The sequence below is a fragment of the Bos mutus genome, chromosome 1, assembly GCF_027580195.1.
Source record: "Bos mutus isolate GX-2022 chromosome 1, NWIPB_WYAK_1.1, whole genome shotgun sequence".
In the NCBI taxonomy this organism is placed as follows: domain Eukaryota; kingdom Metazoa; phylum Chordata; class Mammalia; order Artiodactyla; family Bovidae; genus Bos; species Bos mutus.
This window is the reverse complement of record NC_091617.1, coordinates 144,308,534-144,336,310: the sequence shown is the minus strand read 5'-3', so window position 1 is coordinate 144,336,310 and position 27,777 is coordinate 144,308,534. Positions and strand designations below refer to the sequence as shown.

Sequence of the window (27,777 nt, the reverse complement as noted above, 5' to 3'; positions counted from 1 at the left end):
ATGCCATCCAGCCATCTCATCCTCTGCCGTTCCCTTCTCCTCCTGCCCCCAATCCCTCCCAGCATCAGAGTCTTTTCCAATGAGTCAACTCTTCGCATGAGGTGGCCAAAGTACTGGACTTTCAGCTTTAGCATCATTCCTTCCAAAGAAATCCCAGGGCTGATCTCCTTTAAAATGGACTGGTTGGATCTCCTTGCAGTCCAAGGGACTCTTAAGAGTCTTCTCCAACACCACAGTTCAAAAGCATCAATTCTTCAGCGCTCAGCCTTCTTCACAGTCCAACTCTCACATCCATACATGACCATAGGAAAAACCATAGCCTTGACTAGACGAACCTTAGTTGGCAAAGTAATGTCTCTGCTTTTGAATATGCTATCTAGGTTGGTCATAACATTCCTTCCAAGGGGTAAGTGTCTTTTAATTTCATGGCTGCAGTCACCATCTGCAGTGATTTTGGAGCCCCCCAAAATAAAGTCTCTCGCTGTTTCCACTGTTTCCCCATCTACTTCCCATGAAGTGATGGGACCAGATGCCATGATCTTCGTTTTCTGAATGTTGAGCTTTAAGCCAACTTTTTCACTCTCCACTTTCACCTTCATCAAGAGGCTTTTTAGTTCCTCTTCACTTTCTGCCATAAAGGTGGTGTCATCTGCATATCTGAGTGCAGGGAGTGAGCTCCGCCCCTGGCAAAGGTCTTGAGGAAGGAGGCTTGGCATATGCAAAGGCGGGATCAAGCCTCCGGAGTCCCCCTGGAAATTCTCGAGCATCTACCCCCAAAACCAGAGTCTGCCTACTTTCTGCTTTGTGCTTTCACCTACACCTCTGACTTTATGGGGGGCTGTCCCCCACTACCTCTCTCTGAAAAAAGAGTTAGCTTATAGCCCCAGTTAATAATTCCTGGGTGTGACAGTGTTTTAACCTACAAACTCCTTTGGAAATCCTCTAGCCTGCCTGAATAGGTTTTTCTGGCCACATGTGATTGTTCAGAGCCTCCCAACTGTGAGAGGCAGGAGATGTTCTAAACTGTCTAAACACAGATTCTTTTGAGTAGTTAAAAGATTGATTAGAAATTGTATTGGTGAAGGGATTTTCACTTGCTGGGCCAATGTTTGCTGCTAAGTCTCCATATCCCTTACCTGCTGTGTCCCTGGCAGTGTATTGATTAATATAATCAGTGTAAGTAGTAGCTTTAATGTTTGTAACCTGGGACCCTTGAGTTAATTCTTTTTCTTGTTATAGCCCACCACACCTTTGCTCTGTAGGAATGCAACTTTATCTAATGCTTTTGGAGGGTGGCGCTTGACTTATCACCTTTAGAGAAAAATAAGTTTTCTGAAGAAAGGGTCTTAAAATGTTAACAGGCCTCTGGGCCAGAAGATGATGCAAATCACCAAAGCTTTTGCATATGATAAGTTTGCAGGAAGAAAGCCTGGCTTGCTGCCTGACTCTACCCCTTCCCCCATTATCCTCTATGCATAACTTAAGGTATAAAAACTACTTTGGAAAATAAAGCGCGGGCCTTGTTCACCGAAACTTGGTCTCACCTTGTTGTTCTTTCTCTTACCTTCTGGCTGAATTATTCAGCCTCTTTTCTCCACTGAATTTCCTCACTGAGCTATCCTTATTCTATTACTCTTTATATCCTTAATTAACATTTAATTAAGCATTTGTTTCCTGATCCTCGCCGACGCCGTCCCCGCTTCGAATTCCCTGGATCCACCAGGGCTGGACCCCGGCATCTGAGGTTATTGATATTTCTCCCAGCAATCTTGATTCCAGCTTGTGTTTCTTCCAGTCCAGTGTTTCTCATGATGTACTCTGCATATAAGTTAAACAGGGTGACTATATACAGCCTTGACGTACTCCTTTTCCTATTTGGAACCAGTCTTTGTTCCATGTCCAGTTCTAACTGTTGCTTCCTGACCTCCATACAAATTTCTCAAGAGGCAGATCAGGTGGTCTGGTATGCCCATCTCTTTCAGAATTTTCCACAGTTTATTGGAAATAATCCACACAGTCAAAGGCTTTGGCATAGTCAATAAAGCAGAAATAGATGTTTTTCTGGAACTCTCTTGCTTTTTCCATGATCCAGCAGATGTTGGCAATTTGGTCTCTGGTTCTAAAACCAGCTTGAACATCAGGAAGTTCAAGGTTCAGGTATTGCTGAAGCCTGGCTTGGAGAATTTTGAGCATTACTTTACTAGCGTGTGAGATGAGTGCAGTTGTGTGGTAGTTTTAGCATAGTGAAATGATTAAGATAATAATTAGGATCACCAACTTGTATCCTTTCAACAGGTGTTTCTGTGTCATGATGTGCTGGAGCCCATGTTAGCCACTGGGAATACAATGGTGAACAGCACTGGATACTGTCCAAATCACCTTTTTCGGTTGCATCACTTACTCCTCACAATTGCCCTGTGAAATGTACACTATTATCATTCCCGTGATACTCAGAAAAGATAAATAAGTCACCCAGAAATACACAGGTAATACTAGGTCAGATCATATTCAACAACTGATGTACAGCTCTTGTGACATCTAACAGCTCTCTTTTAAGTGGCATCCAAATTCAGCTGGAGTAGAAAGTAGGTTTAGATATGGTGGTCATGCCCAGGAAGTTTGGGAAGCACCTTCCAGTAACTGAGGATAATATAATCAAAGTCACAGCCTCTAGAAGGCCACTCTACATTTTGGAAACTTCTAAGAATTTGGGACTCTTTGAATATAACATGTGAAGATGATAATAAATGTGCTTTGAGAGCTGAGCTGAGCTCAAACAAAGACCTTTGACTTTATTCCACAGGTAGCAAGATAAGTGACATGATCACATTTACCTTTTGGTGGGTCATGTCAGCCTGGAGTGCAGAGAAAGGATTCAGGAAGAAAAAACTTCAGGTCAGGAGAGCACTGCAGGGGTTTCCACAAGGGGTGCTGTGCTGTGCTCACTCAGTCACGTCTGATGCTTGTGACCCCGTGGACTGCAGCCCGCCAGGTTCCTCTGTCCACGGGGATTCTCCAGGCAAGAATACTGGAGTGGGTTGCCATGCCCTCCTCCAAGGGATCTTCCTGACCCAGGGATCGAACCCAGGTCTCCAGCATTGCAGGCAGATTCTTTAACATCTGAGCCACTAGGGAAGCCCCCCTACAAGGGATGGCAGAGCCCTAAAGTAGGGCATTGACTGGATGGAAAAGTTAGAGATTCTTCAGAATACAGTTGGGATCCCACTTAAGGGGTTAAGGATCTGAAGGATGTTGGGAATAAGGTATAAGAAGGATGCCTTTCTAGAGTCTCACATAGATTAGCTGACAGGAAGGATAAGAGTTCACGTGGGAGGAACATTCAAGGGGTGAAGTAAAGCTTGACACTGTTAGTCAGAAGCTCAGAGGAGAGTCCTGGGCTTCAGATAGAGATATGGAAGGTATCCTCCTAGAACATGTATTTAAAGTATGACAAGAATTGAGATGTAGAAGTTTAGTGGTCCAGTTCATGGAATCTTGACGAACACTAGGAATGGGTGAAGGAAGAGAGTCTTTTGAAGAATACTGAACATTTAGCAGGGAAGCATCTTTTTGTCCAAGAAAATAATGTTTGCTGTCTTAGAAACTTATGAAGTAGGGAGTTTTAAGAAGGAATTTGTTGACAGAATCAAATGCAGCAAAAAAAAAAAAATCAGGGATATAAGGATGGAAAATGGGCATTAGTTTAAAAAAGCAGGTCATTGATGACTTCAAAAGAGAGTAGAATGGTTGAAGATGAATCCAGTTTATAGAGGGTTGAGGAGGGAATAAGGAAGTAAGAGAGCAGTCCTGCTGGTTATAGACTAATTTTCAGGAAACCTGCCTAAGAAGGAAATGCAAGGATTGACGAGGTCAAGGGAGGCTATTTCTTAGAATCAGAGAGTCTGGATTAGGTTATCAGAAAGAGCTAGTAGGGAGGGAAAACAAAGATATAAGAAAGTCTTGAGAAAGAGCAAGATTCTAGACTATGAAAAAAGTATAGGTGGCTGTATGATGCTACGGACAAGAACACATAATACCCTGGCAGCAAAGAAAAGATGGTGGAATGGAAGCAGGTATAAATTCACTGGCAGATGAGACAGCAGGAAATGGAGGGTGTTCATCGTGAAGGTCTGATGAGACTGGGTGGCAGCCTTTGCTGTAGGAGGCCTGAGCAGAGTGTTGGAGAGTCGGAGTAGACACTGAGGGGCACAAAGTTTCCTGTGCAGAACATCCTCAAGGCAAGGGAGAGATGAGGCTATCTAATACATGAGTAAAGCCAATATTAACTCCAGGTTCACTTCCTGCCCTCCCAAAGAGGCTCACATTCATTGAATGGCAAAAAGATATGGGTTGTATTCTTGGCCATGTGACTTGGCAACTGTGAAGATTTACTCTAGTTGAGGATGCTATTGCTGTGCTAAGTCACTTCAGTTCAGTTCAGTCGCTCAGTCATGTCCGACTCTTTGCGACTTCAGTCATGTCCAAATCTTTGTGACAATTTGGACTGCAGCCCACCAGGCTTATCAGTCCATGGGATTCTCCAGGCAAGAATACTGGAGTGGATTGCCATGCTCTCCTCCAGGGGATTGTCCTGGCCCAGGGCTCTATCCTGTCTCTTGTATTGCAGGCAGAATATTTTTTACTGTTTGAGCCACTAGGGAAGCCTCTACATAAGCATCACACAGTATTTCCTCAGCTTTGTCTGGCTTCAGCTTTGTTTTGGTTACTCCACGTTTATGGCAGGCTCATGCCTGTACCTACAGGGCAAGTGTTAAGGTTTCAGTGGGAGCGATGCTGAAGGTGACCTTTGGGTTGAGTTCAGTTGGTGAGGAAAGTTATAAGGTGGTCATCTGAGATACAGGTAACACACTGTAAAAGAGAAGGAGGCCTGAAGGAGAGCGGTTCATTCTGGAAACTGAACACAACTCAGCATGGATCCGGGGCAGGATGATGCAGGCTCCAGACCACCACGTGTGCTGGCAGATGAGGCTGCAGGTCTGTGCAGAGGTCAGTGGCAGATAATTGGCCCCCATAGGAGAGGGGATGAAATTTTGCTTGTCTTCTAAAATATAGGGGTTTTAAGGAGGGGACCATATGATTAATTCTTATTATAGAAAAACTTTATGCTAGCTGCAGAACAAAGGATCAAATAAAGAAGAATAGTTTTTATGCAGGATGACCAGCTGGGGAAATCATCCTAGTGAAAAACTCTGACTATATCAACCAGGAGGCTGACAGGAGAAAATGCAGAAACGATTTCACAGATGCGATGGCTCAAAGGCAGAGATGAGTGGTAGATGACTGGGCTGTAGGAGAGGATGCTTTAGATTGGTTTTCGGATTGCAGTTGGGCTAATGGTGAATCAGAGCTGAAGAGGGGAAAGGCAAAGGAAAAGTAGATGCTGGAGGAAGGCAGTGGGAAATAAATGATGCTTTTTTTTTTTTCTGTTTAAGATACATTGTCAGCAGTAGAATCTAGCAAATATGCTCATGGGTCTCTCTTCTCAGGAAACCTCCCACCCTGATGTGTCCAGGTCAGTTCAGATCCTTTGAGAAGCAGACACTAAGACAGGGTTAGATGTGCAAGGCAGGGAGGGTCTTCAGACTGTGATGCAAAGTTGATACCCCTGAAAGAACAGGAAGGCAGGATGATGGGTAGGAAGTGGGATACATAATTGAGTGTCCACCGAGATATGAGGGATCCCAGAGCAAAGATTACCTGTTAGGAGAGTCCCACATTGGGCACCGTTGGCCAAGCTGTAATTCTTGCATACTGTTGGCCATTGGCAGGTAGTAGTTCTGAGTGAGCCTGGTTCAGCATGGAGAAAGTGGCCGATCTAGCATAAGAGCTAGATGCTGTCACCAGTGATGCTCCTCCCAGCAGACACTCTAAAGAGGGCACCCGACTGGCACACTTCCTGGCACCAAATATCTGCCCAGAGCTCCTTTTCTTCCAACACCATGCTTGGATTGCTTTCTCTGTTTTCTTACATTCTGTATTTGTCTATTTGACATCCATTCATCACAGGGCCAATGATATTGACCATATTTTCTTACTTTCTGTATTTCTGATACTCTGATACTTGGGGGCCTTACAAACTCTAGGGAGACTGCCCTTCCCAGGGCTCAGTTCAGTTCAGTTCAGTCGCTCAGTCGTGTCCGACTCTTTGCGATCCCATGGATCACAGCACTCCAGGCCTCCCTGTCCATCACCAACTCCCAGAGCTTGCTCAAACTCACGTCCATCGAGTGGGTGATGCCATCCAACCATCTCATCCTCTGTCGTCCCCGTCTCCTCCCGCCTTCCATCTTTCCCAGCATCAGGGTCTTTTCAAATGAGTCAGTTCTTCACATCAGGTGGCCAAAGTATTGGAGTTTCAGCTTCAGCACCAGTCCTTCCAATGAACATTCAGGACTTATTTCCTTTAGGATGGACTGGTTGGATCTCCTTGCAGTCCAAGGGACTCTCAAGAGTCCTCTCCAACACCACAGTTCAAAGCATCAATTCTTCGGCGCTCAAGCTTTCTTTATGGTCCAAGTCTCACATCCATACATGACTACTGGAAAAACCATAGCTTAGACTAGACGGACCTTTGTTGGCAAAGTAATGTCTCTGCTTTTCAATATGCTGTCTAGGTTGGTCATAACTTTTCTTCCAAGGAGCAAGAGTCTTTTAATTTCATGGCTGCAGTCACCATGTGCAGTGGTTTTAGAGCCCCCCAAAATAAAATCAGCCACTGTTTCCGCTGTTTCCCCATCTATTTGCCATGAAGTGATGGGACTAGATGCCATGATCTTAGTTTTCTGAACAATGAGTTTTAAGCCAACTTTTTCACTCTCCTCTTTCACTTTCATCAAGAGGCTTTTTAGTTCCTCTTCACTTTCTGCCATAAGGGTGGTGTCATCTGCATATCTGAAGTTATTGATATTTCTCCTGGCAATCTTGATTCCAGCTTGTGCTTCTTCCAGCCCAGCGTTTCTCATGATGTACTCTGCATAGAAGTTAAAGAAGCAGGGTGACAATATACAGCCTTGACGGACTCCTTTTCCTATTTGGAACCAGTCTTTGTTCCATGTCCAGTTCTAACTGTTGCTTCCTGATCTGCATATGGATTTCTCAGGAGGCAGGTCAGGTGGACTGGTATTCCCATCTCTTTCAGGATTTTCCACAGTTTATTGTGATCCAGGCAGTCAAAGGCTTTGGCATAGTCAATAAAGCAGAAATAGGTGTTTTTCTGGAACTCTCTTGCTTTTTGGATGATCCAACGGATGTTGGCAATTTGATCTCTGGATCCTCTGCCTTCTTTAAATCCATCTTGAATATCTAGAAGTTCATGGTTCACATACTGCTGAAGCCTGGCTTGGAGAATTTTAAGCATTACTTTGCTAACATGTGAGATGAGTACAATTGTGCGGTAGTTTGAGCATTCTTTGGCATTGCCTTTCTTGGGGATTGGAATGAAAACTGACCTTTTCCAGTCCTGTGGCCACTGCTGAGTTTTCCAAATTTGCTGGCATATTGAGTTCAGCACTTTGACAGCATCATGTTTTAGGATTTGAAATAGCTCAACTAGAATTCCACCACCTCCACTAACTTTGTTTATAGTGATGTTTCCTGATGCCCACTTGACTTCGCATTCCAGGATGTCTGGCTCTAGGTCAGTGATCACACCATCGTGATTATCTGGATCGTGAAGATCTTTTTTGTACAGTTCTTCGGTGTATTCTTGCCACCTCTTCTTAATATCTTCTGCTTCTGCTTCCCAGGGCTGACTAATCCCTAAAGATAATGATAACTATGAGTGTGCTTTTTATAGGAAAACCAACCAGTCTCAGGCTTATATCACCAACCACCTCCTTATCTAAGTCTCACGCTCTAAGCTAATATTTCCCCTGCTCTCAATCATCTGGGGGCCAGGTACCATGTAACTTAAAGCCAAAGAAAAAGGCCCTCAGAATTTCCTAAACTAGCCAGTCCTAAATTGCTCAGCCTGTCCTGCCTTGTCCTCCTCAGAGAGGCTCCAGGAGCGGCTGTGGCCTGAGCCCACTCTCCACGTCTGACTGCAAGCTGCTGCTCCTCCTGGGAGCTGTCAGTCACCTCACAGGTCCTCTCCAGTGGCACCGACCTCTGCCTGTTGTCTCTCAGTCTGGAGCACGGTAACTTGAGAGTAGCCTCTGCTCACTGCAGCTAAAGAAAACCCTCGCAGCAAGGAAGACCCAGCACAGCCAAAAACAAAACAAGTAAAAGTTTTTTTTAAAAAACATTGATTTTCCTTCTGAGCTCTGGAACCATTCATGTTTAGAAGTAAAAGCTCAGAAGCCATGGGTTGTGACAGGTTATTATATATGAATGTGTTCTTAGTTATTCCCTCATCCAGGGGATCTTCCAAACCCAGGGATCGAACCCAGGTCTCCCACATTGCAGGCAGATTCTTTACCAGCTGAGCCACAAGGGAAGCCTGTTCTTAGTTAATAAGACCACATATTACAACAGTCAGTCAACAGTATTTATTGTCAATAAAGGACTGAATTAGGTGTGCTAGAATACCAAAAATGGGCCTTCCCAGGTCGTTCAGTGGTAAAGCATCCGCCTGCAACGCAAGAGGCACAGGAGACTTGGGTTCAAGCCCTGGGTCGCGAAGATCTCCTGGAGGAGGAAACGGCAAACCACTCCAGTATTCTTGTCTGGGAAATCCCTTGGACAGAGAAACCTGATGGGCTACAGTCCATGGGGTCACAAAGATTCAGACACGACTGAGCAAGAGCATGCACACACAGAGACACAGAATACCAAAAAAGAAGAAATACTTAACAGACGACAATAATAATCCTTTACGACACATGCCACTTGTTATAGGCTTCAAAGATTTTGCACAAATATTTTTTTCTACCCAGTGGAGTAGGTAGGAAAAGTATTATCCTCACTTTACAGGTGAGGAAATGGAAACTCATAAAGATTAAGCGAGTTGCCCAAGGTCACAGGAAAATTACAAAGGGGATGGTGGTAAAGTCACATCTAGAACAGACACTTCTGAGTAGACGCTCTTTTATACCAGTCTCTTAATTAAAATACTTACTTCTCTTGAGGGCTAAAATTCTTGTTGCCAGAAAAAGTTTAAGAATATTTTCAAAGCCTATAGTCAAACACATGAACATATAAGAAGCATTTGTCTGTATGAGTGCTATGGTCTAGAAAACGTGCCTGAAGACCTAAAATCATCAAACAGGTACGGGGGTTTCTAAAGCCCCTTGCAGTCTCATCCAGACTGAAAAAACAGCATGGAGCACAGGGGAGATGCTGGTTCAAAACCTCAGGAGCTCCCAAAATGAAACCGGAAACTGGCCCCAAAACGGGCATAGGCGGAGACCAAAGAAAGAGGCAGATCCCTCCAGCTGGGTGGATGAGAGGCGAAATAAGCATGAGAACTTACATACAAGGCTTGTTTAGAGTGGCTGCAAGACAGCAGAACCTCATACTCGCCCACCAGAACCTTGGATATTTATACAGAGGCCCTAATGGGGTTCGGACTTCCCTGGTGGCTCAGACGGTAAAGCGTCTGCCTACAGTGCAGGAGACCTGGGTTCAATCCCTGGGTTGGGAAGATCCCCTGGAGAAGGAAATGGCAACCCACTCCAGTATTCTTGCTTGGAAAATCCAAGGACAGAGGAGCCTGGTGGGCTACAGTCCATGGGGTCGCAGAGAGTCACATATGACTGAGTAGGTTCCCTCACTCACACTCAATGGGGTTCAGTCCCAGTGGTTTCAATACCAGGTTCCTCTATCAAGCCTCTGTCTTTGAAAACAGCTCTAGCCGTGTGCTGGTGGGGAGGGCGGACTGAGATTGCCCAGGTCTGGAGTGCAGGTGAAGCAGGGCTCAAGCCCTCTCCTTGACTTCTCCCCAGCAGGAAAGAATCAGCATTAAAGGAAACAGTGGCACTCACAATTTGGCTTTCCTTCTCAAGTGATTTGCCTGTATGTTTTTCACTTGCGTCTTACATTTTCCCTACAAAATTCATTGACTTGAGCCCAGATTTTGTAACCTAAACTCTTATGAAAACACACGAAGTGAAAACAGATTCTTAAATTCTGGAATACTACCATAAGGCAACCTCCTTTGAAAGTGGGAATATTAACAAGTTGATGTAGAGATTCTAACACGTAGACCTGTGTTCCCTCCCCCTGAATCTGGGCTCTGTGCCTGCTTTGTTCCCAGTTTGTAGACAGGCCTTAAGAAATGGGTCGCTCCTAATTCCTGTCTCTTGGGATTCTGCACACCTGAAGCCCAATCACTGTGCTCCAGGGATGCCTGAAGAGATTCACATGAAGGACAACTCAGGCCCCCAAGCCCCAGCCCTGGTTCAGTCCCCAGCTGACAGCCAGCACCGGATTCCATCCAAGTCAGGGAACCACATCAGAAGAGATTCAGAAACGCGCTGTCCCAGTGAGCCCTGCCCAAATGGCAGATCTAGGAGCAAAACAAAATATTATTATTGTGGGTTTTAGGGTGATTTGTGACATGGAAGATCAGTGAAATTTGTTTGGGTTGGTTTGACCTAGAGAGGCCTTCTATTGAACATAAGGCAGAGTCCCCTGGTCTGAGCTGAGGGATTTTGTGTCCTTACATATGAGTCAAAGAAACGATCTCTCCTGTGAACATGAGTCTCTCCGTGTGGGCCTTGGGCTTAGTGGATTTGTGGTTGGCCTGTGTTCTCGTGGTGTGGTCTTACTCAGGTCACAGGGAAACGTCACGGTTTCCACAGGATGGAAAGGTATTCAGTGAGACGAGCTGGGTTCCTTTTTGTCAACCAGTCCTGAAGATCCCGTGGAGGAGGGCACGGCAGCCCACTCCAGTATCACCTGGAGAATCTCACAGACAGAAGAGTCTGAGATGCTACGGTCCATAGGGTGGCAAAGAGTCGGACCCGACCGAAGTGACTTGGTACACACAGGACAGTGGGAACATTTCCTTTAAGGAAAGGAAGTGAGATTTGTGACAGATGACACTGGAATTCCAAGTTTCCATTGTGTCTCCTTCATTCTTGAGCCTCTTTGACTTCAAGGTGCCAAAGTATGTCTCAGGGGACTGGGATAGGCTTCAACTCTCAACAAGGTCATGTTTTAAAGTCACAGTGTGGCTTCATCTGCCTCGCAAACACTTAGGGTTAGGTCCTTGACCGGGCCAAAGCTTAGAGATGGCCTGGACCCAGTGACTTGAGTGCTGATGACTTCCTTAAGAAAGATTTCATCTTGGTAGGGAAGAACACGGGACTTTCCAGATGGTAAAGAACCCGCCCGCCAATGCAGGTGACATAAGAGAGGAGGGCTCCATCCCTGGGTCGGGAAGATCCCCTGGAGGAGGGCATGGCAACGCAGTCCAGTGTCCTTGCCTGGAGAATCCCATGGGCAGAGGAACCTGGTGGGCTACACTTCACAGAGTAGCAAAGAATCAGACAGGACTGAAGGAACTTAGCAGGCACTCGGGGGAAATATCTAAGGGGCGGTGAGATTCACTTGCTACAGACCAATAGGACCCCGGTCTTGCATAAGCATTTCGGGCATTTCGGACAGGAGTCTTGTCAGGTCTCAGAGTAGGTGTTGCAGGAAGGACTAAAGCAGCCAGTGACATGCCCGTTCCGTTAGCCATAAAACCGATGCTTTCTCGGGGTGGGGTGGGGGGTTGCCCTTCTGAAGTCCTTCCTGTTGCTTGTTTCTTACAAGTGATTTCATGCATTCGGCAATACAGATCAAGCCCACGACACAACAGCTTTTACACACACACACACACACAGACACACAGACACACATACATGGCCCAAAAGTACAAATTTTCTGAAGCCGAGTCGTGGTTTTACACTTCATGTATTTTATATTTCTCTTGAGCCTCAGGCCGCCTCAGAGGAGGAGTTTCCCCGGCTTGCGCCCTGACGGCAGCAGGCTGGCTTTTCTAGAGTCCCCTGCACCGTCCAGGCAGCAGGGCGCCCCTCGTCTGTCCGTCTCCGCTCTGCCCAAGAGGGGACCCCGAGCCACTGGCAGGTGGCGGGCGCGCCGCTGGAGGACTCCGCCCGCGCAGCTCGGTATCCGCCAAGCTCAGCTGGCTCGGGCCGGGCGGGCCGGGCACGGGGGCGCGGACCCTGCGCCCCCCGCCAGCCGCTGTCGCCCTGGCCGCCCCCTCACCAATCCCCCCCAGCCCACCCCGTGCCAGGCGCGCCGCCGCCCCTCCGGCCGCTCGCGGAGGCCGGATCTCCTCGAATTTCAACACAAAGGGAATCCTCGGCCGCAGGAAGTGCATCACCAGGAAGGGGGGTCGGGGCGGGGAGAGGGGGGCGTGCCTCCGCCCCGACAGCCCGCCCCCCGGGGGCCTGGACGTGTCGTGACGACAGCCTCGGGGTCCCCCCGGCGCCCCCGCAACTGGAGACCCCGGAGGCCCGGGGCCCGCTCTCGCCCGGCGGCGCTGACCCGGCCGCCCCGGCCTCTGCTCGCGGGCGCCCGCACCTGGGCTGCCCCTCGTGCCCCAGCCCTGGTCCCCTCCCCGACTTGCCTCCCGCACGCCCTTCCCCTGCGGACTTTTCGTGGAAGCCGGGCTGCAGGTGCCCCGCTCCCGGCGGCGCTGCGCCCCCAGCCGGGGCCAGGCTTCCCCGGGGCAGGACGCAGGGCGGGAGGGCGTCCCCGGGCCAGCGGGGCGGCGGGCCCGGAGGGCCGCTTTCGTTTCCCGGACGCCGGCCGGGGGCGCGGCCGGGCTTGCTACCCGGAGCCGCGAGCCTGCGAGGGGGAAGGCCGGCGAGGCCCCGGCGCGCCCGGCCCTCAGCGTTCTCACTAGGCAGCCTCACGGGTGTTTACTTACGTGGCGATTTTCAAATCGATAGCAACAGCAAACTTTTCTAGAAAGGTTTTGTTCCCCTTTCCCCGCAGAGTGGGACCCCGTTCACCGTCCATATAAAAAGCTATTATATCACTTCGTTCTCCTCGCTTAGCGTGGCCTGCGGGGACCAGTGGTCATCCGCGGGCGAGGGGCTGAAGGCTCCGTCTCGGGGCCGGGGATGGGAAGGTGCGGAGACCCCGGCGGCGCCGGTGTCCCGGTTGAGACACCCGCGGACCTGGGGAGGGGGCCGCCCCCGGGGGCGCGCGCGCGGGGCTCGGCGGGGGCGCCGGGAGGGGCCGGCCCCGGGGCGCGGGCGGCCGGGTACCTGCCCGACCTGTCTCCTCCCCTTCGCCGACACCACACCCACGGGACTCCGGGCTCCCCGGGAGAGGGCCGGCGCGGAACAAAGGGGTCTTTGTTCCCCGGCTCCCGGGGCCGGGAGCGGCGCTCGCTCGCGTCTCCCCGCGCCCCGAGCCTCACGCAGCCCCGAGCGCCGCCCTCGCGACCCCCGCGCCGGCGGTCAGGGCGCGGCGCCCGGCAGGGAGGGGGCCCGCGGCGGGGGGACGGGGCTCCCGCGGCCGCGGGGGTGGAGGGCGGGCCAGGCCGCCTCGCCAGGCGGGCCGGGCGCTGCGGGCCGGGCCGGGCGGGCGCCCCGGGGCTGCCCCCGCCGGAGCCGCGCCCCCGCCCTCGCGTCCTCCCGCCGCTCGCAGCGGCCCCTCGCCGGCGCCGGCCCCCTCCCGGCCGGCCCTGCGCTCCCCACCCCGCTTCTTGGCACTTTCCTCCCGAGCCATCCTCCGGCACAAACTTTGATGGAGAATTTCACACCGCGCTGGAAAGATGCCGGTTATGAAAGGATTGCTGGCGCCCCAGAACACCTTCCTGGACACCATCGCCACCCGCTTTGACGGAACACGTAAGTCTTGCACTTGGATGAGTTGCATATATGTATTTTTTTTTTTAAACGATCTTTTCTCATATAAATTACTTTCGTTCCCACTGTCCATTTTGCAACAGGGGAGTGTGTTACCTTCGCTTCCTGCCGAGGTGTCTTTTGTGGGGAGAATTTTTTTTTTTTTTTTTCCAGTGTAGTGTTAACACTTCGGTGTATTTGACCCCCTTGATTCTTGGGTTTGTCAAGGCTGGAAAAGAATCTGAAGAAAGACCTACATCTGTGTCCACTGTGGGACCCGTAATGTCTCTTTAAAAAATCGGTTTTTATTAATTTTATAAGGTGAAGATGAAAATTGTCCATATTGGTGAATTGCCAATCTATCTAGAGTTTCAAGGCTCCGTGGACAGAGGAGCCTGGCGGGCTACAGCCCATGGGGTCGCAAAGAGTTGGATAGACTGAGCGCGACTAACACAACAACAAATTATAGGGAGAGTTTGGAGTGTTCTTTTTCGGTGGAGCTTCATTCCGAAAAGTCTTTTGAATAGGCATGATCCCATCTGAGTTTAAGAAATGCAACTAGAATCAAGATCACCAAGTGTAAGCTTCCTGTAGAATTCTAAGCGTTGTGAGTTGATCAGAATATCGATTCCTACTTCTCAGGTAGAATAAAATACCTTTCGATCTGGAATTACCCTAGCACTCCAGAAGAGACTATTGTGGAAAGAGATGCGGGGCATGCTAAAGGCTGATCTATCATAAGAGAAACTTTCAACATACACATATGTATTTTGAGGGCGAAAATCACTGGACGTTTAGCTTGTTTAAGCTTCAGTTTAAAAGCAAAGATATGCCCTGTGGATTCTTGGAGACGTGATCACATCTGCGAATGGTTCTCTTTCAGGACCACGGTCAGGTCCCCGTTACTTCCGGGCTTCTCAAGCCCTCCTTCAACAGGGGCGGTTGGTTTTCCTTGCAACGAGCAGTCTGTGCTTCGCCCGCAGCAAAAGCTATCACTTGGTTTCTCTATGAATGCCCACACCGGCCTCCTAGCTTGCGTTGCTTCTGCGTGTTGTCTTTCCTTTTCTGCCTATACACAAAACTGTGTAGAAAAGGCTTGTAGTGTTTCCGATATCACTTTTTAGGATGATGGCATATTTCTCTGAGTTGATGGGGGAGCACACATGTAACAATTTTCACTCCAGGAGTCTGGATACACGGTCTTACTACCGGTGGGAAGTAAATCCTGGACTTATGCGCTTCAGGAGTAGTTAGGAAAGTTTATGTGAGGAAGAAATGAAATATTTACTGGATTTTGTTCAGTTTTTATTTTTGACATCCAGCCTACTTGGGGTGGTTGTTGTGAACATTCTTTCCGGTGGTTTTATCTTTATCTTTAGCCTTTCCCTCCCCTGTTATGTTCTAGATGTGTCAGACGGTATGAGTGAAGAGCAATGCTATGGTCTTAGTCAGATGATAAGAAGAGAAAATATCATTATTAGGCTTTCAAACCCTTGCCAATGCCATCATCATACCCACCACCCAACCTCTACACAACATCACCACTGCTGTCTTCATGCATGATTGTGGTTACTACTATTTATTACATTAGGAACTGATTAGTTTCTAGTGGATGTTATTCTTGAAGTTGAAAATTTAAACCCCAAAGACTTTTGATATTGATTACAAATACATCTATTGAAAATGAACTAATTGGTAAACGGTGGTTGCTTATTTCATTGTCATTTAAAGTTGAATGGAATTCGGTGTGTTCCCAGCATAGCCCTGGGAATGTCAGCAGGGCTATTTTTAGGTATCAGTTGCTAATGAGAGGAGGCTTTGGATCATCTGTAAGAACACCTCTGCCTCTTTCACTATAACATTTGATAAACAGCGGACATGTAAGAGAAGGAATGGTGTACTACTGAATAGCTCTTTTTCTATTTTGACTACACATTCATGTGAATAAAATAGAAGGTTAGAGGTTTTAAAGCCTTGTTTGGGAAGATCATCATCACATAACCAGCATTTAGTATAATAGCAGAACTGAAACTGTAGAGGGAGAGCATGCTTGGTCTGTGCTGCAAGGGTCTGTGGAATTCCTGGAGGGGACCACTGTGTATGAAATCAATCTGAAAATCAGTGGAGCACAGCATATAATGATACCCCTCATCCCAACAAACCCCATTCGAGGAATGAGGAATCTGTCTTCTCATTTGCACTTCCTTAGAATTGCAAGAAGACCTGAATAATCTGAAACTTAAAAAAATACTTTAAGCAAAAGTTAGCCACACATTTTGCTGTATCTAGCATCATGGCAAACCATTTCAGCTAAATATTTAGTTTATCTTTTTCTATTTTTATGTATTGACACAATTTTATTAAGTATAATTACTGTCCCTGAAACTCTTTTCCTATGATCATCCTCTCTCTTGATTTTTTTAGAACAGTCATTTATTTCCTTGGGAAAGATAAAACTACTTGCAAGTTTTAAATTTGCAAAATTACCACTTGCCCAAATAAAAATTATACTGGAGAAAGAATAATGCTACTGCACTCAAAACATAGTGTGTTTATTTGGTACATTTTCTGCCTTATTTGTTAGGTATATTTTATAGTCATGTTAACTTCTTACTCTGTTTTATTTTGGGCAATATCATTGAAAAAATAAGGGACCAAACAATAACCCTAGCAAGCCCCCTTAGTTAACCACCATTCGGTATTATTATTATCCTTATTGACTTAATACTGTAGTGGAAAATAATAAATCTTGAAACATCATCTAAAAATTTCTCCCAGGAAAAATTAAATATATGACAATAAAAGCCTATAACATAACCTATAATTTATCAGTTGCTGTATTATCACAGAACAACATCAAAGAAGTTAATAATGCTTTTTATCACCTACTGATGCTTTCCCTGGGTTTCCCTGGTGGCTCAGTCAATAAAGAATCCACCTGCAATGCAAGAGACCAACTTCAATGCAGGAGACCTGAGTTTGATCCCTGGATCCGGAAGATCCCCTGGAGATAGAAATGGCAACCCACTCCAGTATTCTTGCCTGGAAAATTTCATGGACAGAGGAGCCTGGTGGTCACATGGGGTCCATGGGGTCACAAAGAGTCGGGCAACACTGAGCGACTAAAGTACTACCAGAGACACTTTATTATTTGGCATAATAGGATATTTTTTCTTTTTCATATTTAAGAGGTGACCTCTTTGTCAGGATTGAAAGACAGTAGTGGACAGTTAACTGAAAGTTTTTCCTCGTATGCAGCATAATTTTAACAACTACTGGAAAATACAAATCTTTTCACATAAAACTACCCTAGCATATATTTACTCTTGAAGTATGTTCTTCTGGTAAACTGAATGTAAATGAGACTTAGAAAAACTAAGAACTTTGCAAGTATTGAATATGTGTACCCCATTTAGGGGGAAAAAGTAATTCCAATGAATTTCTTTGACTCAGCATATAGCCGTACTTCTCACTTGAAACAGTTAAACATACACACACACAATCTTAACATTATGACTGCATAATGTTTTATTTTTACACTTTTAATGTACTTAAAAAATTATTTTCAGAGTCGACAATTGCTTTAAGTACATGAATATTAATCTGGACAAAGGGAAGGTATAATAACAGAACACATAAGTGCATATTTTAAAAAACAGTTTTTCAGTGTGACAAATATTTGCCACAGGGTACCATTTGAGAAAAACACTTTCGTTTTTTTTTTTGAGTATATAAAACTTTCAAAGAAAAGTGTCCGTTTCCAAACAAAGTGGTGCATTAGCCTACATTTTCCAGTCACATCAAAATTTGGCCGGAAAACCTTTTTCCCTTTGGGGTTAGTGAAACAAGGTCGAAGCTCTAAAGGAAGTCTGTAGCCCACTGGACTCTGTCAAGGAGCTTCCAGTCCAAGTACTCAGAAATAATGGAGGCTTAGACACTCACTCGTATTTGCATATGTTTTATGTATTCCTGCGCAAAGTGGTCCAACGACATTTGTTAAACTGGAATGCTTCCTGTACAAAGGCAGTTCTTAATGGCTTTTCGTCTTTATAGTTTCTTCAAAGTATGTAGATCTCATAACATTGGAAGCACAAAGAGAAGGTAAGGTACCCAGTGCTGCAGGAAGGGAGCACAGTGAAAAAGGGGGCGCTGGGGACTTCCTGAGTCTTTTCTGGGCTATAGTGTGGAAAATATCATCAAAGGCATGTAGCCGATGGAAAGAGTGAGCTCCGCCATGTGTGGGTCTGTCTGTAACGGGCTGTCCCAGGGAAACACTGGCAGAATCACCTAGCGCTGCATAGATGTCTCCCCACAAGCGGCGATTTGCAGAGGCTCGTTTGTGTTTCACACGCCACGGGAAGTCGCTGTTACTCCCGTTCTTTATGTTCGGAGGGATGGTTCCCGAGCTGGGTTTCTGCTTCTGGGCAGGGAACTGCCGCGCCCTCGGTGACTTGCCTTCTCACGCGTCCTTTAGGTCAGACATCAGGCAGGGACCAGCTGGGCCCTGTGCCCAGGGCTTCATAGGCCACAAGGTGGCAACCAAGTCATCAGCTGAGGCTCGAGGCCCTCCTTCAAGCTCACGTGGTTGTTGGAGGAATTTAGTTCCTTGGGGTTTTAGGACTAAGGCCTCTGCTTTCGTGCCTGTCTTCAGCTGGGGACTTGTTTCAGCAGCTGGTTTCCTTTGGGCTCCTGGTACAAAATCCCTCCCCAGGCGCTCTCACAGCAGAGCGGCTTACTTCTTCACGATGGAATGTAAGTCAGCCATAAAAAAACACTAAATAATGCCATTAGCAGCAGCATGGGAGGATCTAGAGACTGTCATACTGAGTGAAGTAAATCAGAAAAGGACGACTGTCGTGTGTTTGTCTAGAATGCGGGATCTACATAAGAAGATAAATAAACGTATTTACAAAACAGAAATAGACTCACTGATTAGAAAATAAAATTACGATTACCAAGGGGCAAGGGTGAAAGATGAAAGTGGAGGTCACTCAGTCATGTCTGACTCTTTGTGACCCTGTGGACTCTAGCCTGCCAGGCTCCTCTGTCCATGGAATTCTCCAGGCAGAATACTGGAGTGGGTTGCCATTCTCTTCTCCAGGGGCATCTTCCCAGCCCAGGGACTGAACCCAGGTCTCCCACATTGCAGACAGAGTCTTGACAGTCTGATCCACCAAGGAATATTCCCAAGAATACTGGAGTAGGTAGCCTATCCCTTCTCCCGGAGATCTTCCTGACCCAGGAATCGAACCAGGGTCTCCTGCATTGCAGGTGGATTCTTTACCAGCTGAGCTACCAGGGAAGCCCAGCGGGAAACAGGGAGAGGGATAAATTGGAGATTGGGACTGACATATACACACTACTATATAAAACATAGATAAGGAATAAGGATTCACTGTACAGCACAGGAAACTCTACTCGATACTCTGCAATGGCCAAGACGGGAAAAGAATCTAAAAAAGAGTGGATATATGTATCTGTATAACTGAGTCACTTTGCTGCAGAAGCTAACACATTGTAAATCAACTATACTAAAACAAAACAAAACAAAAAAAGCAAGGATGCCTTTCTGTTAGGAGCTCACCTCCATCAGGTCCACCCAGAATAATCTCCCTTTTGATGTACTCAAAGTCAACTGATGAGGGATCTTAATCATCTGTAAAATCCCTTCTAAAATCACATGACCTGTCCATATGCAAAAGGGATTAGATGAGGTGTCACACGAGGGGTTGGAAATCTTGTGAGCTGGCTTAGAATTCAGTCTACTAACAGTGCTGTCTCACTGCTGTCCCATCACACAAAGCCTAACATTTTCACATCCGTCTTCCTGTGAAGCAGGTTTACTGAGCACAGTCTCTGTAATTCTGTATGCACGTGAGCACGGTCTCTGTAATTCTGTACGCACATAAACTTGCATCTGAATCCTGGTGAATATATGGCCCAACTCACGGGGCTGAGGGTGTTTCTTTATATTTGGTGAAGATGTGTGAGTCAGCGCAGCCTAGGACGTGTTTTGTCAGCTGTGTTATCAGATTCTTCATTCTCTGATCTAGGAAAAATGTGGGAGACATAAGGATATTTTCAGAATATTAATCCCAGTCTTTTGACAGTGTGCACACTCTTTCCAGATAAGGAGGATTCCGTGGGGGTCTGTTGGTCTGCGTACTGGAGGGTGAGCAAGTCCACAGCTGTGGCTTCCGTCTAGGATCCAAGACGAGTCCTTGTGCCCTGAGCTGACCAAGCTGTTTCCACTTTATTTACCTTCAGAACCACTTGTGTAACTGGGCCAGTATGTGGACTGTTTTGAAGCAGTATGTTTTCCATCTCTTTTTTATGCCTCTAACCATGTTTCAGATTTTAAGAAACTCCACATTATGCACTGTGTGTTGAAGTTGACTATGTTAAATTAAATAATTTTCTTTGCATAAGCTTTATCCCAAGTTTACGAAAACATAGAAAAGAAGAAAAAAAGAGGGAGAGGGAAGAACAAATTGAGAAGAGGGATGAGGAAGGAGGGAATTATTTATTTTCACTCTTTTGACTTGAGAGATGAATTCTTTATCCTGCAAAAGACTTATCATGTAGGTTCTCAAAACTTTCCTGCAATGAACAAAGTGTTTGATTTATAAGAATTTGGATTTAGGTATTTACCAGAAACCGACTTCCCTGGTGGCTCAGTGGTAAAGAATCAGCCTGTAAATACAGGAGATGTAGGTTCGATCCCTGGCTTAGCAAGATCCCCTGGAAGAGGGCATGGCAACCCACTCTAGTGTTCTTGCTTGGGAAATCCCACGGACAGGGAAGCCTGGTGGGCTACATCCATAGGGTTGCAAATGAGTCAGACATGACTTGGCTAACAAGACATGCGTTTCTTTGAATGAGTGAGATATACTAATAAAAGAAAAATTTTGCTACCTGACCTTTAAAAGTACCAGATAATTTTGTTTTGACATCATCATACATGATGAAGAGCATGGAGAGGTAAACATGTTAAGGATGGGAGCTATACCCCAGTGTATTTTTCCTAGGCTCTGGCATTTGGTGTTGCCTGTAGACCAGACACGATGCTCTTCTGGGAAGGCGCGTTCTCTCTTAGGACGTCTTTACTTTATTCAGTGAGTCCAACATTTCCTCGAGGACATTTAATCCACGCTGACTCTATACAAAGCCATTATGCTAGGATCCTCGGGGTAAATCAGGCTTGTCCTTCTCTAAAAGAGGACAGGAAATGTATGCACAGATCCCATTGTCGGGTCGGATGCGAGTGTTCAGCAAGTGAAGGAAAGGGCTGTGCGCGTTTGGCTGGGGGAGGAATAGCTTCTCCAGGGGGCATCACACAGTAAATGACTTCCGGGTGGGCATGCTTGGCTCGTATAAGATAAGGGCAAAAAATAATCTTCCATTTACTTTGCCGACTTGTGTAGCACTTGTCACTGAGCCTAGGAAACTGAAGACACTCCTTTTTTTTCTTTTTTAAACTCAAATATAGGTGATATACAATATTATATGTTACAGGTGTACAATATAGTGATTCGCAAATTGCAAAGGTCATATTCCACTTATGGTCATTATAAAACATTGGCTGTATTTTCCATGTTGTACAGCATATCCTTGTAGGTTATTTTTTACCTGAAGATTTGCACCGTCTTAATCCCCTCGCCTATACTGCTCTCCCTCCCCTCCCTCTGAAAGTGTTCATTCTTTCCAGCTAGAGATTACTTGCAGCTTCCATGAGAGTTTGCGATATTTTTCAGCTTCTACCCATTAAGGGTTACAATACTTGGTGTCTGAATTTTAACCTGGGCTCTCTGAACGAAGCTGAGAGTCTCAAGCTCATGGGCTTCAGTGGGAAAGAGCTACATTGGCTTGGTCTTGCCTTTGAAAAAGCAAGATATTATTTTATTGTGTGTGTGTGTTTATCTGGCTCTTATGTCTAGATGCTTTGAATTAATTCTTATAGGCTGTCCAAGTGTGTAAACCAAATCCCTAAGATCCTTTTTCTTACTGTGTCTTAATAAAGCCTTCACACTTGAGCAAGGGTCCCCTATTACGCAGTGAAATTGTGTGGTATTCATTTGTTTATGGATATCTGCTTTGCCCACAAAGCCAGCTTTCCTTAGGAAAGGGGAAGATTGATTTCTGACTGCGTGGCTGAGTGCCTTTCTCCCCCAGGGCTGCTCACCCCTGTGTTGTTCTGTAGGACTATGCCTGTGAAAAGGAAAAGTAATTGAGGGTGTGCTAGCCCCCGTGAAGCGACTGGAGAAACGCCAACCCTCAAAGGGACAGAACTGCCACTTCTTCAGAGACAGTAGGAATAGGCCCATTTGCTGATCCTGTCTAAACACTGTTTTTAAACCCATTTTGGTTTAGCAGCGCCTGCAAACAAAAACGATGAGGTTTCAACTTCATCTGTGGCATAGTTCGTACTTAACAACTGCAGCAACTGAAGAGTTTTCTCAGTAATTTAAACAGTCAAATGTGGTTCTTGGCTTATAAATTCCCTGGAAAATTAATTTTGCTTTCCTTTTTAGCTGTTAATACAACTAACTATCTCCCTTAAGCCCTTCAAAATTCACATGACCCCAAGTGAACAAATAATCTTTTCTAGCCCAGGAAACCTATTTGTTCTCTGGCACCGTAATTGGCATCCCACCCACCCATCTCTTCAGGCTGGAGCTCTGAGCTAGCCCGAGCGGCCCGTCCATCTCAGGGGTCATCAGGCTTGAGGTTTCACGTGGAAATGCCATGATTTGGTGCCTTGCTTCTCTCTTGCTGCTTCTGCTTTAGTTTGGATCCTGTTTCTCCTGGGCATGATGGCAGCTTTACTCTTCTAGACTCTTGCGGGCATAAGCCTCTGTCTGACCCACTTGTGGCCCCTTTCAGTCTGCATTGTCCCGAGAGTAATTTTCTGTAAAAGCAGTGTCATCATTTAACCCTGTAACAGACGGTTCCCTGCCACCTCTTAGAGGGGCTCCAAAGCCCTCAGTGTCATCTGACCCCAAGGCCACTCTCAGAATCCTGTCCAGCCGCTGCCTCCTAAGGCTGCAGACACCGTCACCCGGAACCTTCCGGGTCTCTGCCTGGCACCTGCCCTGAGGCTGCAGAGAGTCAGGCGACCTTTTCCCTAGCTGCCACAGTGCCTTGCTCAGGCCGTGCCTTAGTCAGCTCTTCTGTGTGTGCTGACGACCTGCTTTCAGCACTCAGCCATCAGCTCCTCCCAGCTTCCTCTCTTGGGCTTATGCTGGGAAGAAAGTCTGTGCTCAATAAATGTTTCTTTGGGTAAAAGAATTCACATTTCTTGAAGACCAGGTTTGTATATTGACTGCCTTTATTGCCTTTCAGTGATAACTGCTGCCCTATTTATACAGAACAATGTGCTTAAATGTAGTTTTGAAACATAATTCTAGACTGGCTTCTAGCCCTTCATTTCGACATGGGTGAAGTGCTAATTTCTTTTACGGAACTCTGATGGTAACAGTGACTCCCACTTGGGGCCTGTCTGCGTTCCTGCTGTGTGGCTGGCTGTGTGGCTGGCTGCTGCTTTATCTGTTCCTACACAGCCCGGCTCAGCAAGGAGGCAGGCACGTCAGCACCCTTTCTGTACCAGATGACAGGACTCAAGCTCCGAATTTTCCCAGTGTTATCACAGTAGCTTGTGATTTTTCTACTATAGCCTGTGATTTTTCTACTATATCACACTGCCTCTAAAATGTGGTTTTTTTAATAGTAAGTATAAACAGGCTGGGGCAATGTGTGATGGCATTTCTAGTTTCTGACTCTCGCAAAAAGGGATTTCTGCTTTAAAGAGTTTAGCCTTTTCTGGTTCATATACTGTTTTCCCTTTTGATACTTGTCATTTAAGGAATGTTTTTCGATTGGCACTTAAGACTTGTATCTGGAACTACTAAGTGCACTCACTTGCAAAGCAGTTTTGCTCATCAAAGAATATCTACTGTCCATTTTTTTTTTTTTTTCTGACACATTGTCTTATTTTATTCAAATAGCAGTCTGCTCACACGTGGTCCAAGAACACTTGAATAATAAAGCAAATATAATCACATGTTAAAAATTGGTCTTCAAACATCATAGCCAATGATGCCACGCTTGCCTATGATCTCGCCAACATAAAACCACATCCACACCTCAGTGGCCACCAAACCATTCAGTAGAGCTTCCTTAACAGTGAGCTGTTTGAAGCTACCGGTTTTAGCACTGTTGATAATTTTTTTCAAGCTCTGAATTGCTGTAGGGATCTCAGCAGGGGTTGGAGGAACCAGCTCAACCTTGGCATAGTACCAAAACGTGGCCAATCGAGGCTTCGAGTAAGTCACAGCAGCGTTGACCAGTGCCGGGGCCTTTTCCGCGAGGTTACGGACAAACTGGGCCATGGTCCTAGGACGGAGAGCCCGTCACCCCGACTGGCCGGCTGAATGTCACCCGCCTTACTGTCCATTTTTTTAAAAGAAAAAATTAAACCCATCTTCTTTGAGATTTTGGTCCTTAGCATTTGCTGACTTTACAACTTTCTGTGGTGTTTTTGTTGTCAGGCTAAGCTTTCTATAGAAGATATTCTAATTCTTATTGCTGTTATAGTGACATCTTTTTGTATTTTTACACTACTCATGTCTTACACAGGAAATTCTTCTACTTATTTTGAGTCAACTTTTATGGGAGGAATATATTCTCCAGTGTTACGCACTTTTCAGTTCAGTTCAGTCGCTCAGTCGTGTCCGAATCTACGACACCGTGAACCTCAGCACACCAGGCCTCCCTGTCCATCACCAACTCCCAGTTCACCCAAACTCATGTCTGATGAGTCGGTGATTTCATCCAACCATCTCATCCTCTGTCGTCCCCTTCTCCTCCCACCTTCAGTCTTTCCCAGCATCAGGGTCTTTTCCAGTGAGTCAACACTTCGCATGAGGTGGCCAAAGTATTGGAGTTTCAGCTTCAGCATCAGTCTTTCCAATGAACACCCAGGGCTGACTCCTTTAGGATGGACTGGTTGGATCTCCTTGCAGTCCAAAGGACTCTCAAGAGTCTTCTCCAACACCACAGTTTCAAAAGTATCAATTCTTCAGCGCTCAGCTTTCTTCACAGTCCAACTCTCACATCCATACACGACCACTGGAAAAACCATAGCCTTGACTAGATGAACCTTTGTTGGCAAAGTAATGTCTCTGCTTTCCAATATGCTATCTAGGTTGGTCATAACTTTCCTTCCAAGGAGTAAGCGTCTTTTAATTTCATGGCTGCAGTCACCATTTGCAGTGATTTTGGAGCCCCCAAAAATAAAGTCTGACACTGTTTCCACTGTTTCCCCATTTATTTGCCATGAAGTAATGGGACTGGATGCCATGATCTTCATTTTCTGAATGTTGAGCTTGAAGCCAACTTTTTCACTCTCCACTTTCACTTTCATCAAGAGGCTTTTTAGTTCCTCTTTACTTTCTGCCATAAGGGTGGTGTCATCTGCATACCTGAGGTTATTGATATTTCTCCCAGCAATCTTGATTCCAGCTTGTGCTTCTTCCAGCCCAGCGTTTCTCATGATGTACTCTGCATATAAGTTAAGTAAGCAGGGTGACAATACACAGCCTTGACGTACTCTTTTTCCTATTTGGAACCAGTCTGTTGTTCCATGTTCAGTTCTAACTGTTGCTTCCTGAGCCTATTTTAACCTCAACCCAGAAAGCTGTTTCTACTGTGACTCCACGAGGTGGAGGAGAGTGAGTGTCTTGGGGCTGCAGCTTTCGTATTGCGCTGTAACTTTTGGTTTGAATAAAAGTAATATGGTTAAGTAAAAGATAATGATAATAGCTATTTGCCTAACATTTCAGTATATCCGTTCTTTCATTCCATCGCTTGAATTACTTTTGAACTGATCGATAAAAAGTGGCTTCCTATTGTCATTTTTAAGTACATGTATTTATTGTAAGGGAAGCTGAGCATTATTTAATATATTTAAGTTCTATTTAAATTTCCTTTCCTGAGCATATTTGTTTATTCATATTCATTACCCTTTTTTAATTAAATTGTTTCATTCCCTTTTTGACATTTGTGAGCTCTTTACATAGTAACACATGGAGCACTTTATTAGTGATGTGAATTGTGTATGTTTCCTCCAGTTTTGGTGGATTTTAGCATTTTTATGTAAATAAATTAATCAATTTTCCTTTTATGATTTCTGTGTTCTGTGCCATACTTAAAGAGATGTTTTCTATTCTGAAATTATTAAAAAGATATATCCTATATATATGTGTTCTGTGTGTTCTACCGTAGTTTCATTTTGTATATTCATTTTTTCTACTCAGTACATTGTGTAATTTGATCTATTGAGTACAATGTAGGGATCAGATTCTTCCTTTCTAGATCTGTATCCATTTTTCTAACAATATTCTTCCATAATTCTCTTCCATGCTGATTTTAAATGTCTAGATTATCATATTCTACATTTGTCTGTGTAATTCTATTTTTGACTTATTACATTCATTTATCTTCTTCTTAATGTGTAGTTTCAGTTTTAATTATAGAAGTTTTATGTGTGTTAAAAGTCTCATTCTATTCTGTTTCCCCTCCAGAATTTTACTTGGCTAATCATACTTATTTGGAAGTCCACAGGAACTTAAGAATCAGATTATCTAGTGGGAAAAACCCCTCATGGTATTTTTAATGCAATCTCCTGTAGGAAAATAACATTTTTATAATGTTGAAAATTCATATCCAAAAATTTGCTGTATATTTTTATCTTTCACATGTTTTTGGGGGGATTCTCAATAAAGGTCTTGCATATTTCTGGTTTATTTGATGCCTAGTAATTTTATCTTTGTAACTGCTAGATAAAAATCGATTCTTTCCTTCCACTGGTTAGTGTTTCTAATGCAGTCATGTTTATTTATTTGAAGCCTATTGATTCTTACATTTTTTATTTTTCTAACCAGTCAGCTTACTGAGTTTCTATTATTCTCTGTAATAATTTTGCACTTGGATTTTTTAGGTTTTTAGATAAGAAATAATATTGCTGTCAAATAATAAAAAGTTTGCTTTATTTTCAATTTTCACAGCTGTTACTTTTGTCCCTTTAATTTTTCTGTTGTCTAGTTGTTTTGGCTAGTATTATAAATACTAAAAAAATGGTGATGATAAAGAACATCTTTCTTGTTTTTGACTTCAATGGGACTTATTTTAGTGTTTTTCTAATAAGAATTTTTCTGGTTTTTAGTTTGAGAAATGTTTTATTATTAAGAGATTTTGTTATGTGTTCTTATTTTATCAAGCAGTTTAATCAATTCTTTTCATAACCTTTCAAGTAATTCTGTGGTTCTTGTTGAATCAGTTAATAGATTCTTTTGACAGATTTTATAATTTCAACTATCTTTCAATAAAAATTTCTTGAATGTCTTGCTGGTTTTTACTTGTTAATATTTTATTTAGCACTTCACTTAGAATTTTACTTGTTAGTGTTTTATTTAGAATTTCAGAGTGTGTGTGTGTGTGATATTCATTTTTTGTATGTGTATGTTATTGGCTTTTTGGTGGGGGGATCCACACATCCATATTTTTGCCAGTTTTAATGTGGTCTCATTGGGTTTAATATTGGTACCAGATTGTTCTTAATTTAATATATTATCAGTCACTGTTACATTAAAACAAGTCAGGATGGACTGGTAGGTCTCCAGTTAGTTCTGCAGCTTCGGCTCATGGCAGTTTTCTAGTGGTGTCTCAGATGTCTGTGTACTGAATGCAGTCCTTACTTTAATGGGTCCTTAAATCTGAAAGATGCCCAGCAACATCACATATCTTGTATCCTGGCATTTTCCAGGTGAAAGATATGTATGCATGTCCTTTCCTAGAACAGCACGCATGTTGCACAACACCCCCCGTAACACCGTGTCTTGCAACATGCATGACGCTACAGGCCCACAAGCTAGTGCGCTCAGTAGGAGACATGCGCTAAGCGTGCATGAGCGTGTGACATTTGTATCTATCGTGGGCACCCATACTGGGG

The 27,777-nt window shown here is 45.1% G+C and overlaps 2 protein-coding genes across 2 annotated transcripts in view; one reads left to right on the top strand and one right to left on the bottom strand.

The window, feature by feature from the left end:
- Window positions 1–13,696: 13,696 nt before the first annotated feature.
- The window catches only part of KCNH8 (potassium voltage-gated channel subfamily H member 8), a 493,246-nt gene continuing 479,165 nt past the window's right edge, over window positions 13,697–27,777 (top strand). The window contains exon 1 of the mRNA XM_070388278.1: window positions 13,697–13,772. Coding sequence (XP_070244379.1) covers window positions 13,697–13,772 — 76 coding nt within the window. The remainder of the gene's footprint in view (window positions 13,773–27,777) is intronic.
- LOC102281001 (ATP synthase subunit g, mitochondrial) lies at window positions 23,798–24,206 on the bottom strand. Its single transcript, XM_005905586.3, has one exon. The coding sequence runs from the start codon at window positions 24,155–24,157 to the stop codon at window positions 23,846–23,848; it is 312 nt and encodes a 103-aa protein (XP_005905648.1). The 5' UTR covers window positions 24,158–24,206; the 3' UTR covers window positions 23,798–23,845.